At 40.6% G+C, this 15,001-nt stretch overlaps 1 protein-coding gene across 1 annotated transcript in view; it reads right to left on the bottom strand.

Moving 5' to 3' along the window:
• Positions 1–13,660: 13,660 nt before the first annotated feature.
• The window catches only part of Cenpe (centromere protein E), a 68,382-nt gene continuing 67,041 nt past the window's right edge, over positions 13,661–15,001 (bottom strand). Inside the window, 1 exon segment of the mRNA XM_047566612.1 lies at positions 13,661–14,175. Within this exon segment, the coding sequence (XP_047422568.1) occupies positions 14,084–14,175 (92 nt within the window). The 3' untranslated portion in view covers positions 13,661–14,083.

Below are 15,001 nucleotides of genomic sequence, written 5' to 3'. Positions count from 1 at the left end.
GAAAAGATCCTCACATCTCAACTTAGAATGTGAGGTCCTTTTTTGGTCTCAGTCTGCCTCTGTCCCTTGTTGTTGCCTATTACGCGCTGTTGTTAGTCAAGATTGAATGAACAGGAAACATCATGTGGAAGGCAGCAGAACAATAAAATAGAAGGAATCCAGGTCTTTGAGGATTCTGAAACTTTCCTAGCCCTTACTAACCTAGATAATTTTAAGGAAGAAAAAGAAAAATTCCCTTGTGTTCAAGGTGCAGTTTGGCTGTTAGTCCATAGTCCATGCTAACACGAATACACAGGAAGTGGCAGAATGCAGGCAGCTTGACTGCACAGGGTGGGTGGTGGAACAGGCCGAAGTTGAAGGAGCTGTGGAGGTGTGGAGAAGAACATCATGTTGGGTAAAAGCAAAAAATCATGCCTGGAAAGAATACAGAGATGGAAAGTCAAAAAGAAAGAGCGAGCTCTGGTGAGCCCTCTAGTGTAAACCAGGAACTCGTACTTTATCTGCTTGTAACTGAGCACAGCGGTTGTGTAGGATTTGTACATGTATTACACAGTAAGTTTACTCAACACCCGTTCAACTCACTTTCTCCCTGCTTTTGATAGAGAACAAACCTCCCAAACCCCTAACCTCCTTTGCTGGCCTCCTTGGACAGATCTGGCTGAAATGTGGGCTGAATTGTCTGAGGAGGGCTTCTTTCTTGAAAGAAAAGGGTTTGGCTTTTGCTCTTCCCTTTCTTTTTGCCTGGAATGTGGATATGATGCCTTGGGTCATAGCGGTCACTTTGTGAGTTGGGTTAAGAGGTCAGCAGCACATGTTAGGGAAAGAGCAGCAGAAGGGAAGGAATGTGGTTCCATAAACAGGGCCTCAGGGCAACAGCCCCACACTAAAGGTAAATAAATTTCTTCTGACCACTACTTTTCTTTTTCTTTTTCTTTTCTTTTTTTTTTTTTTGATACTCAGAGCTAAGTGAAAATATTCACCATGTTAAGAACAAAAACTGTCAACCAGAAAGACTAGGGTGAGTCCCATATCTTTCATTCCCTAACTGGATAAGTCACTTGAATTTCTATGCCTCTGTTTTTGCATCTATAGAATGAAGATAGGATAGCACCCACCTAGGGATCATGGTGCGGATGGAGGACTTAGCATGTGAACCTGTCACTGGAAGAGGACCCGAAGAGGGGCACCTCACCTTGGGATGAATGGGACTCTTGACAACACCATAAAAAAGAATTTAAGGGTATGTCAGAGGCACAGAGATTCATTTAGGAAAGCAAGGATTAAGCAAGGGAAAGAGGCCATTCTCAAGAGTGAGAAGTAAGGCTCTGATCCGGACTCCTGGTATTTAGAGAGGGATAGTGACTAGGGGGCTGCACTTGAGGTGGGGTCATGTTGGAATCATGCAGTTCCTTGTCAGTTTTCCTTGTAGTCATTCATCGTCCTTGCCTCACACTGCTCTCTGAGGGTAAGGCCTGAGATGCTGACTGAGTTGCTCACAAATTGCTAGCTTTGCATATGGTTCTGGGCATTTCCCACATCCCAACAGACAATGGGTGTGTCTCTTTTGAGGCTCAGCATACTTTTTTTCTCTATATATTCCCAATTCCTATTTCAAACTCATTAGCACAGTGTCTGCCGCAGATACACTTCCTAAATGTTAGTGATTATATTTTATGGAGGATACTGTCAGAGAAATGTAATTTTTAAAAATGCTAACCCTTTTTTTAGTTGTCTATGGATCTTTATGGGTTTATATACAGTGCTGAGAATCCAACCCAGTGCTTCACATGTGCTAGGCAAGTGCTCTACAACTGAGCTACAACTCCAGTCCTGAGAAATGTGATTTTAATGGGTAGTACAATTTGTCCTTCTTAATGAGAAGCATCTGACTTAGTTTTGGTTTGTGTTCACATAAAATTTTTGCTAAGATTGTCCTTCTTGTTCCACTGCAGCTTCTATCGCTGGATCATATCCAACTGTGCTCCTTGCTTTTAGAGCAATATCTTTCCTCTGACTTTTGAAACAGACTTGATGAGAATAAGAGAGCTCTCTAACCAAGGCTAACTCCAACACTTTTTCATCATTCTCCCTTTGTCTGGTTATCTTAAAAAATAATGTACTGCATAGCTAACTCATGTGATATTGTTAGCCGGTAAGCAAAGCAGGTGTTGTAGGGGTGAAGTCCCACACGTATGGAGGTTGGGGGAAGCTGTTGCCTCTTAAAGAGTGTAATGCAACTTCAATGTTGTTCTTTCTTTTCATCTAAAACTTGGAAAAACATGTAGAACCAGCCAAGGTCACTGAGTTGCTCTGACTCATTCTTTTAGGTAACTTAAACTTATTATAATACTCAACAGAGCAAGCCCAGAATTTCATGCCCACCATCTTTGCTTTTTAAACATGTGATCTATAACTTTAAACTGAGCATATTGAAAAAAATGTGCTCACCCCTACAAGAATATGTAGAAACTCTGCAAATAAAATCTTCATGATTCCATTATTCAGGGAGAGCATTGCTTTGGAAATTACCCCAGTGCTTTCTTTACATGCTGCAGGTAATAATCTCTACTCATATCTCCTGGTTGTGCTTTTTGACTTTGTACTCACCAAATGGGAACCCATTGCTGTTGGTTACAGTATTGCAAATACTCCCTTACTGTTTGTATTACTAATAGTCTAAATGTCTTCAATGGTCAAAACTATATCCTTTACATCCTTATGTTACTCTTAGCTCATAGAAAAAGTATTTAACTGTTTGTTTCTGTATCTACAACTCATGCTCCATATTAGCAAGACTTTTCTGTGCCTAAGACTAACAGACATGGGTAGAATGCTCATTAAATATTTGCCAAGTGAATGGCAGACTTTCAATAAGTTTCCTGAATATAAATCTGCCAGCTTTCAAGAAAATGTATGTGCTGGTTAATTTTAGATTGCAGCTTGATTAGATTAGGGAAGACACAGATAACTGGTAAAGTTTTATTTCTGGATATCAGAGGCTGTTTCGTGAAGTGATTGTCATTGGAATGAGTAGGGAATATGGTTCACTTCATACAATGTGGGCAGATGCCATCCAATTGGCTGAGGGCCTGGATGGAACAAAGAGGCAGAGAAAAGATGAATGCTGCCACCCCCCTTCTCTGTCTTCTGGATTCACATTTCCAGGTCAAGCTACACATATATAACCACAGCTTCCAGGTGTACCCTGAAGGAAAAATCTCTCCTGTAGCAAGGCTGAAATTGCTGAAAACCATACACAAGCACTCATCATGTGATTGACTGAATTATAATCAAAGTTGAACCCTCAGCTTGCAGGGCGTCTAATGGTAAACTGAAGAGATTGGGGAAAAATGGGATACTGTAAATTGGGTGGGACATGTGGGATGGTCCTGATGAGACCTGGAATGTTGAGCTCCTAAATTGTGATGAGTCTTTTTGTACCACTGGAAGTAGACTCCTATTATAGTTTGGTATGAGGTGTCCCCCAAAAGCTCCTGTGTGCAGGAATATTCACAGGTAAAATGATTAGATTATGAGAGCTGTACCCTAATCTGTCCATCCTAGCTTGAATGGATTACTGGGTGGTAACTATAGGCAGGTGGGTGTTGACTGGAGGAGGTGGGTTACTGGGGGCTTGTTCTGGAAGGGTTTATCTTTCTGGTAGCTTCTTTTCCTCTCTCTCATCTTCCTGGCCACCATAGATAGAACAGCGCTCCTCCACCATGACTTTCTGCCATGATCTGCCTCACCTTGGGTCCAGAGCAATGGAGTTGCCAATCACGAACTGAAAGTCTGAAACTGTGAGACAAAATAGACTTTCCTCCCTCTAATTTGTTCTTATCAGGAATTTTGATCATGGTGACAGAAAGCCAACTAACACGCCTCCATACCCCAATGTTAGTAGCCTCCCCCCCCATGATGGTATTATTTTTCCCCCTGTTTCAGGGGATTCATCTGCATTGCTGCAGAAGTAGCAATGGACTCTCTTAATGCAGTTGTCAAGCAAAAAATTGCTGATTCTTCTCAGGACCCACTCTCACTCCCCTACCCCTCTTTGCTTCTAGACTCGAGTTCCAGCAGGAACATAATGGTGAAATACAAAGTGTGATCTGTGAGGAAGAACTCCTTGAGTGTCCTAATTTATATCAGAAGATAACTTGGGAGTATTGTGGGAATGGATATTAAGAGTGTACAATAATTGTGCAAGGAATATAAAGTTGGATCAGGCCAAAGTTCTTGATATGGGGCCACTCAGTAATCTGTATTTGATGTTGCAGGTCAGGGAGTTAGAAAGGGCTCTATCTAACAAGATTTTTAGCTGGTTACCTGGAATCTAGATCAAAAGATGATCCATGAGAGCAAGTTGGCACTGCCCAATCTCCCTCCATTTGAGGAAAGGATTCAAATATTTAGGGAGATTGGAATGTTAGATACTAAATTCATTGCTTAAATCCTACTCACCCACACCAGAAAGGTCCAGAAGATAACCTTTCACCAATACTTGGAGAAAGATTTTCAGGGGAGCCCAACATCTTTAAAGAACTGTATGATTGCTCTTCTCAGTAGGCTAGATATTACAGTCAGGACTGAGGTCACTCAATTGGAAAACTTCAATGAAATGGTAATAATTGGATTCTGGGATGCCAGGGCCAAGCAGCAGCACTCAATTATGAAAGGAAAGGTGGACTTTGTTACCATAATGGACACCAGAGTCAAAGTAACAATAAGAATAGTCCAACTTCTATAGACCTATGGGACTGGCTAGTTAATCATGGGGTTTCTAGAATTGAAATTAATAGGAGGGTTCCAAAATTGCAACATGAACTGTTTAAGTAGAAAACATCAGGGTGTAATGGACAAAAACCTAACTCAAATCATAAAAACAGAGTCACAGTCCTTCAATCACTTCCCAGATTTGGGTTACTTTATACACTTTGAACGAAGGGGAGGATATGTCTCTTTGAGGAAGGACTCCAGAATATTACTAGAAATTTTATTACTCTTTCCCTAGCCATCTCAAAGGGACTTATGACCTTTTACCGGGGTAACTGAACATTGGACAAAAGGAAATAATCAGACCCTTCAGGGACCCCTGGCACTGGCTCTGAACTGATTCTAACTCCAGGAGACCCAAACATAGGAAAGTAATGTCCTATTTATTCTACTGTCCTTTGCATTTCCATTCCCCTTGCTTCCCCCATTTCCCCTGTCCAATTTGGTGACCCTCACTGCTCCCTCCCCGCTATCTACTGTGAGTTAGCATAGGCATATCAAAGAGAACATTTGGCACTGTGGCCCTCCAGTCAGAGTAGGGGCTTAGGAAACCAGATGATCATTGGAGTTTTACTTCAGGTTTGACTCACAATGGGTCCACTGGGTCCTTGGTCCCATCCTGTGTTTTCCCCCCAGTTCCAGAATGCATAATTAGATCATACTTAGCAGCTGGCAGAATCCCTATATTAGTTCTCCAACCTGTGGAATAAGGTTATTATAGTGGGAAAAGTCAATGAAAGTAACTAGACCTACCTCTAGGAAAATGGCAAATCAAAAGCAATATCAGGTTACTGGGGGGATTTCAGAGATTTGTGTCACCATCTAGGACTCAAAAGATGCAGGGCTGGTGGTTCCAATATTTTCATTTAAAACACCTATTTGACCTGTGTAGAAGACAGATGGGTTCTGGAGATTGATCATGGATTATTGTAAACCTAACCAAGTGGTGATTCTAGTTGCATCTGCTCTACCAGATGTGCCTTTCTTCCTTGAGTAGATCAGCACATCTCCTGGTACCATGGATGCAGATAATGAATTGGAAATCTATGTGTAAGACTCACGGAAAGCAGTTGCTTTCAGCTGGTGTTTTGCCAGCAATACACCTTCTGTCCTATCTCAAGCATATATCATTTCTCCAGCACTAGGTCACAATTTAGTTTTTAGGACTCTTGATCTCCTTTCTCTTCCACAAGATATCACACTGGTCCGTTATATTGATGATATTATGCTGACCAGAACTAGTGAGCAAGAAGTAGCAAACTCCAAACTTGTTGGTAAAATATTTGTGTGTCAGAGGGTGGGAAATATATCCAACTAAAACTCACGGACTTCTACTTCAGTGACATTTTCTAGGGACCCAGCAATGTGGGACCTGTCAAGATAACCCTTCTAAATGAATTTATTACATCTGGCCCCTCCTAAAATCACAAAACAGGCTAAATACCCCTTAGGCCTCTTCCGATTTTGGCAACAATGTATTCCTTATTTGGTTGTGTTAGTCCAGCCTGTTTATTGAGCCACCTGAAAAGCTGCTAGTTTTGAATGAGGTCCAGAACAAGAGAAGACTCTGCAGTAGGTCCAAGCTGCTGTGCTACTGGGTAATTTGATCCAGCAGATCCAATAATGCTTGAAGTGTCACTGGAAGATAGGGAACTTTTTGGAACCTTTTCCAGGCTCATAAAGTGAATCGCAGCGCATGCCTTTGGAGCAAGGCCCTGCCATCACTTGCAGAGAGACAGCTCTTCACTTGTTGCAGGGACTTACTTGGGTAACATATTACTAACCTTGGGTCACATAGTAACTTGGTGGACATAGTAAACTTGGATCACCAAGTTACTATGTGACCCGAACTGCTGATCATGACTGGGTGACCAAGCTCTAAGCTGGGCGTGCACAGTTACTCTCCATCATCAAATGTTAGTGGTATATATGTGATCGGGCCTGAGCAGGTCCTGAGGCATACGTTACATGTAGAAGTAGCCTAAGGGCCTATGGTTTCTAATCCTACGACACTGCCTTCTCTCTCCCAGCCTGCACCTCTGGCTTCATGGGTTGTGCAGTTAGGCGAGGAGAAGACTATGGCTGTTTTGCATGACGTGAAGGCAGGCAACACAGAAACTGGAGCACTGAAGCACTACAGTGCCTTTATGGAACACCACAGAGGGACAGTGGTAAAGGGGATTTTTTTCAGTGGGCAGACTTAGGGCAGTGCACTAGGTTGTGCCCTTTGCTTGGAAAGAGGAATGGCTAGATACATTTTATACTGATTTATGGGCTGTAGTCAATGATTTGGATGGATGGTCAGGGACATGAACAGACCATGATTGGAAAGTCAATGACAAAGAAATCTTGGCAAGAGGCGTGTGGATAGATGTGAAATAGTGAAGACATACAAGAGGGTCTCTGTCCACATTCAGTGTTACAGAGCTCTTAAGACCTTTAAAATTTCCTGAGAGATAGGGGTGCTGGAAGCATCTTTTATTCTAATAAGTGGTACTTGACACCAGCTTCTGATTTGGAACTCTTAAATTCTTTGTATGTCCTCAGTGATAGGAGACTCTTTTTTATGTTCAAATGATGTGATTCTTGGTGGGGCTCCTGGTTAGCCTAAGTATAGGGGTTGGTTGCAAAGGGAACCAATGGTCTAAGACAAGGTTGGAACTTCAGCCCCACTCCACCTCCCTCTCCAGGGAGGGGAGAAGGGATGAAGATTGAGTTAATCACCAGTGGCCAATGATGTGTCCAGTCCTGCCTATATAATGACACCTCCATAAAAGACCCAAAGGACTGAGTTTGGAGTGCTTCTAGATAACTGAACATGTGGAGGTTCCTGGAGGGTAGTATACCCAGAGAAGGGCATGGGAAGCTCTGGATCCTTTCCCACATACCTTGCCCTATGCATCTTTCACAGATGGCTATTGATCCATACCCTTAGGATAAACTATATGTAAATGTTCCCTGAGTTCTGTGAGCTGCTTTAGTAAGTTAATTGAATCCAAGGAGGGGGTCATGGAACCTGAATTTACACCAGTTGATCAGAAGCACAAGTCCCACTTCTGTTTGCAATTGGGTTTGGAGTTGGGGGAAGACCTGTGGACTGAGATCTCAACCTCCAGGACCTGATACTATCTCCAGGTAGGTAGTGTCAGAATTGATTGGAGGATACCAGTAGGTGTCCACTCCTGAATTGCTTCCTTGGTTGTTGGTGGAATGAAAACCCCATTCTTATATACTTAGTGACCAAAGGTGACAAAAGTGTTCTATGTTGTATTGAGAGTAGAGTATAGGAAGAGTGCTTGGTTCCTCACTCACCCCACAATAAATCTGGGAACATGGATTTGTGTCCCTTGGTGAATGTTTATCAAAGGTGAACTTGGCAGAAAAGGACTTCAGTAAACACACAGATTCTAATCAGCCTCTTTCTCCAATCACCCTTATCATCCCCTAATAGGCCTAGACCAAAGAGGCTACTTTGGAAGGGATAGAAGTTATGCATGAGCTCAGTATGGTGGATTCCATTTACCAAAGGTACAGCCACTGCCAAGTGCCCAGAATGCCAGCAGCAGAGATCAACACTGAGCCTCCCACTATGAGACTATTTCCTGGCTGATCTGCTAGCTATCTGGTTGTAATTGATTACAGCGGACCACTTCCATCATGGAATGGGCAGCATTTTGTCCTCTATTGGAATACACATTTACTCCGGATACTCCCTGCATGCAATGCTTCTGCAAAACTACCACCCAGGGACTTAAAACATGCCGTATCCACCGGCATGGCATTCCACACAGCATGGTCTCTGACAAAGAAATTTACTTTGCAATGTCTGGCAATGGGCTCTACTCATGTACTTAAACTGGTCTTAAACATATTTCCTACCATGTTAAACACTTGGCATGATATAAAAGTCTTTCAAAGATGCTGTTTTAGCACCAACTAGTGACAATACTTGAAGGGCTGAGGCAAAAGTTCTTCTGAAAGTTGTGTATGCTCTAAATCAGCATCCAATACATTGTATAGTTTTCTCTAATATTCAGGATTCACGAATTCAAGAATCAAGAAGTGGAAATGGGTAGTACCACCATAACCTAGAAAGTTTTTGCTTCCTATTGCCAGGACTGGTGCTCTGCTGGCCTAGAGGGCTCATGCTGAGGAATGCTTCCAGTTGACATAAAATTCCATTGAGGGCTGGGGTTGTGGTTCTGTGGTAGAGCACTTGCCTAGCATGTGTGGGCACTGGGTTCGGTTTTCAGCACTGCATATAAATAGATGAATAAAATAAAGTCCATCAACATTAAAAAATATTTTTAAAAATTCCATTGAGTTGGAAGTTAAGACTGTAACACAGTCATTTTGGGATCCTCATGTCTTTAACTCAACCTGGCTAAGAATGGAATTGTGATGTTGGTTGGGATTACTGATTCAGACGTCCATGGGGAAATCTAACTGCTCCACTACAATGAAGGTAAGAAGGACTATTCCTCAAGTGTAGATCTTTTAGGGTGTGTTGTAGTGTTACCACACCTGTGATTAAGATGGTAAACTACAACAACCCAATCCAGGTATGAAAGGCCCAGAACTCAAGAATGGTTTGGGTCACCCTCTCAGGCAAAGATCCATGACTAATTGAGGGGCTGGCTGAAGGTAAAGTGTATAAAAAATGGGTAGTAGAGGGTAATTATAAATATTAGCTACCACCATGTGACCAGTTATAGAAATGAGCTATAACTGTTGTTTCCTATTTTGTAAAGAGTATGCTTACATGTATATATGCATCTATTTATTTTTTATAGACTTCATTTTGATTCATTGTTCACAAATGGGGTACATCATTTCATTTCTATGATTGTGCATGATGTAGATTCATACCATTTGTGTAATCACACATGTACATAAGGGTAATGATGTCTGTCTCATTCCACCATTTTTCATACCCCCTCTCCCTCTCATTTCCCTCTACGTAATCTAAAGTCCCTCCATTCTTCTCTCACCTCCACCCTCCCACCCCCATTATATAACATCATCCACTTATCAGGGAAAACATTCGGCCTTTGGTTTTTTGGGATTGGCTTATTTCATTTAGCATGATATTCTCCAATACTATTCATTTATCTGCAAATGCCATAATATTATTCTTCTTTATGGCTGAATAATATTCCTTTGTGTATATATACCACGTTTCTTTATTCATCTGTTGAAGGGCATCTAGGTTGGTTCCACAATCTAGCTATTGTGAATTGAGCTGCTATAAACATTGATGTGGCTTTGTTACTGTAGTATGTTAATTTTAAGTCCTTTGGTATAAACCAAGGAGTGGGATAACTGGGTCAAAAAGTGGGTCCATTTCAAGTTTTTTGAGGATTCTCCACACTGCTTTCCAGAGGGGCTGCACCAATTTGCATCTATTAAGCAAATCTTTCTTTCCCTCTTATTCCTTATCATGCAACATAAGATGTACTGAGTTTACATCAGTATTTGTTAATTTTACAACATAGAATTTAAATTATGGCCTATCTGGAGAAAAGTAAGCATCCTTCAAGGACTTTACCTCCTCTTCTGGGTAAGGGATTAGTATATTTTGATTGGGATAATTACATCTAATATTAAGCAGAATTATGACCTAATCATTTGAGTCAGTCTTAAGGAGATGCATATGGTGACAAATGGACAAGGGATGGACTTGTGATGGGCTAATTTTAGGTGTCAACTTGACTGAACTAAGAGACCCAGATATCTGGTAAAGTGTTATTTCTGGGTATATATGTGGAGGTGTTCCTGGAAGAGAATGGCCTTGGAATCAGTGAACTAAGTAAGGAAAATTCACCATGTGGGCAGGTGCCATCCAAGAGGTGGAGAAGACAACAAAAAGGGGAGAAAAGGTGAGTTCTCTCTCTCCTGAGGCATGACATCTTCTCCTGCCCTTGGACATCAGAACTCCAGATTCTCCAGCCTCTGGACTTCAGAACTTGCATCTTCAGGACCCTGGTTCTCTGGCTGTTGGCCTCTGACTGAGGGCTACACCACTGATTTTCCTGCTGAGGCTTTTAAACCTGACTTAGACACCCTACCAGCTTGTAGATGGCTTATCATTGGACTTCTCAGCCTCCATAATGGAGTGAGCCAGTCTCCCTAGTAAATCTCTTCTGTTCTCTCTCCTTGGTTCTTTCTCTCTGGAGAACTCTAATACAATGTTTCTTTTGAATAATAGTATATTTTTTCTTCTTGTCTGACTTTGCTTTTCAGACCATTTTAATGTTGTCTGATTACATGACTGCTTTTCTAACGCTCCTGAAGTTTTCCATTTCTGGTTTTCATCATTGCTGATTCACAATCATTCATGAGGATGTTGAAACTTGGATTGCAAGAATTAAGCAATATTTTGAGGGAGACAGCAAGATGGTGGAATAGGAAGCCCCAGCCCTTGTTCCCCAGAGTTAACAATATACAGACCTTATGAGAACTTGGGAAACCAGTTAAGAAGTTGTAGCACTCCAGGTTGAGTGCAGAACAGAGAAGGCCTGCACTGAAATGGGTAAGAAGAGTGGTTCCACTTTACCTGTGATTGCTCCTCCCCAAGTCAGCATAGTTCAGCACCTATCTGCAACTTCACCCTGGGTAGGGAGAATGGTTACTCAGGGCTGGTTTCTGTTTCTTCTGACTTGGAGTACAGACAAAACTGGCAAACATTCGAAATCTGGTGGCTGAATGAAGGCAAGGAAGAAGGGGTGGCTCTCCGTGGTACCAGAGGACCTGCAGTGCTGCAGAGGTCAGCGCAGCTCAGCACAATCAAAACTGGGAGAAATTGCCCAACTTGAAGCTTCATTTTGGGGAGGGAGGGAGAAGAGTGGAGTATGTGTCTATGTAGATCTCCAGAAAGCTGCTTGTTGAGGGATTCCTATCTGTCTTGTAAAATTTGGAGGGCTGATGGGGAATGTCATAGTTTGGATATCTGGAAGCCCCTGAGAACAACAGAGTAGGGCAGCTTGCTACTACAGCAAAATACAACCTGCAGTACTGCACAGACACACCAGGGGGAACCAGAGTTATAAACTCCTGAAAAATAAAATTGCAAGCTCTGTAAATGAGAAATTATATGTACAAACCCACAGAGGTTGCAACGCCAGGGCCCCCAGAACTTCTAATTACACTGATTGGTTAAGATTTCCTGTCAAAATCAGCTCACAAAGACTGGGAGGGGTGGTTGGTTTTTCTTTTCTTTTTAAATTTAAAAGTTTCTTTTTATTTAGTTTGTGATAGGGTCTTAATAATGTTGTCCAGGCTTGTCTCAATTCCTGGACTCAAGTGATCCTCCTGCCTTAGCCTCCCACGTACCTATGACTATAGGCATGTGCCAAAGCATCTGGTTTGTTTTTAATGCATAAATCTCAGAGGGAAAAATATAACAAGGTATATGAAGAAACAGAAACATGGTCCAAAGGACAAACATAAATTCCCAAAGAAATGGCATTTATAAATTACCTAACAAAGAATTCAAATAATCACTTTAAAGAGGTTCAGTGATCTATAAGAGAACATGCACAATTAAATCGGGAAAATGACGCATGAAAAAAATGAGATTATCAACAAAGAGAAACCGTAAAAAGAAACTCTGAAACTAAAGAATAAATAAATTAAAAAATTCACTGCAGCGGGGGGTTCAAGTAGAAGAAACAGCAAGCTTGAAGATATACATTTTGAAATTATTGAATCAGAAAAGCAAAAAGAAAAAAAAAAATGAAGAAAGCCTAAGGGACTGTGGAACACCATCAAAAGGACCAATATATTGACATGCATCTTCTCCAAAAGAAACAAAAGAGCTTATTTGAGGCAAGTATGGTCCCAAACCCCCAAAATTCAGGAGTTAAGCAACACTCTCCTAGACTGGATAGCTGATTATATTTTTAATGGCCTTAAAGTCGTTTTATTATTCAAGTGAATAATAAAATTCAATTTACTCACTACTTAAGGTTACTTCTGTTCAGTGAAGGAACAAACATCAAAAAGACTTAAGGTGGGCACAGAGGTGTACATCTATAATCCTGGCCACTTGGAAGGCTGAGTTCAAGGCCAACTTAGTGAGACCCTGTCTCAAAAAAATAAAAAGGTCTGGGGATAAAGCTCAGTGGTAGAATGCTTTCCTAGTATGTGTGAGGCCCTGGATTCAATCTCCAATACTGGGCAGGGGCCACAGGGTAGGAGAAGAATCAAATATGCAGCTCTGTCTATATGGGTCAGGTCTGAAGAGACGAAGTTATAAAAAGGAATAATTTTCCCTTAACCCTAGTGAATTCTTACGATAATACATTGTAAGAAATCACTTTAACTCTGTCCTATAACATTACAGAAGTTACTATCTTAAGTGGTTTTTCAAAATCATAATAGTAATATTAAATACTCTCTACAAAGGATGGGCCCTAGAAAAATAAATCCACATACAAAAGTTTACATAAAATTTCGTAAGTTTTACAGTCTGCATGAAACTCAAGCAATGTATCTGTGCCTAATATATCTGTGGGAACCTCAGGTTCACACAACCTGAGAACTGTTTCCTCATGCCTAAACTGAAGAGGTAGAATAAATGATCTATGAGGTTCTTCCAGTTGGTAGTGAGGTGCAGTGAAGAACAAAGTTTAATACTATACCAACCAATTTAGAATGATTGCACAGGGAATGAGATGAGTTGGTTAACAGAAAAGTCAGGCATTTTGTAGTTATTAAAGCAGAAGGAAGATTAGGACTACAAGTTAAGAGGATGTATCCTCTGCTATTCTTTAAGAATTCAAATACAGAAAATATGTGTATAATTTCATAGCAAAATCCTGAAAAACAACATGAAGAGAGAATCTCACTAAGAACCCTTTATTATTACATGGAGTTGTGATTCAGAACTACTAAACATTTATTGAATGTTCAAGGTATTAGATAAACAAGTTTATAATTGTTAATAAATGATGTTTCATGTTAACTTACAAAGTCATAAGTGAATAACTATACATTAATAGAAATATATACATTTTTTATGTGTACATGAAGAGATAGGAAGTTTCCTTCAATAATTTTATTCTTTTCAATATATATATAAATAAATAAAACAGTCAAATGTTTTGTTTCCACATGCAAGAAGAAGGTATTGCTGTCATCATCTAAATTACTGGAATAAATTAATGTCTTGTTCCTTTATCTTCCAATTCTAGTGGTAAACTGAAGTTAAGCTGGATTATGGTATCACTGCCATGGTTAGACACACATAGTAACAACGTCATTTCCAAATGTGGAACACAAGGCCTCCAGAAAAGTGACAGAGGGGAGCCTACTGAGTTTTGCACTCGGGTGCATCTTTTCCTGAAGTGTGCCAAGGGCCTGGCTTAGGATCCACACACTCTGCTCCTACAGTTTGTTCCTCTGAAAAAGAAAATAAAAACCAAAATTAATCCTGTTAAAGAGATATCAGTTACCTGGTGTCAATCACTGTCCAAAAATACTACATAGAAAATTCTAAAAATGAACAATTCAGAAGTTTTAAAAATCGTACTACTCTGAGTAGTGATGAAATTTCAGTGTTCCACTCCATTCCACCCTGGAATCTCTGTCGAGTATATCCATGCTGTATGCATGTGCTACCACACTCAGTCACTTAGCAGCTGTCTGTTATCAGATGGACTATAGTAGCATTGCAGTGCCTGTGTTCAAGTAACCCTTATTTTACTTAATAATGGCCCTCTGTCATTGCTTAAAATCTTTCAAAGACTACTTCCACCTGCTCTCAGTTGAGTAAAAATTCCTTTATGTAATTTATGAAAGTCCTGCATATCTGACTTACCTCCTTCTCCCTTTGGCCTGACTTTACCCACACAAGCCTGAAATCTCTGTGCACTGGTTGCACCATATTTCAATTCTATCCCTGGTCATGTCCCTTCTACACTGGGCTGTCACTGTTTCACCTGCTTGAAATGTTTTCCCTCCCCCACTTTGTTAAGCTAATTCACATTAGCCTTTTACAACTCAGTTCCCTTCCTGGAGGAAGACTTCCTCAATATTCCTAAAAAAGACCTATTATATGTCTTATCAGTTTTTGCATTTCTAAAACTTTACTTTTTTTAAAATCATAAATTATCTTTGACTTAAAATGGTGTTACATCCTAATAAACCCATTTTAGGTAGAAATATCTGAAATAAAAAATGCATTTAATATTTTCACCTACAGCATGTCATAGCTTAGTCTAATCTA

Source organism: Sciurus carolinensis, chromosome 10 (genome assembly GCF_902686445.1).
Source record: "Sciurus carolinensis chromosome 10, mSciCar1.2, whole genome shotgun sequence".
NCBI lineage: Eukaryota > Metazoa > Chordata > Mammalia > Rodentia > Sciuridae > Sciurus > Sciurus carolinensis.
The sequence above is the reverse complement of the archived record's forward strand: the minus strand, read 5'-3'. Positions and strand labels throughout refer to the sequence as shown.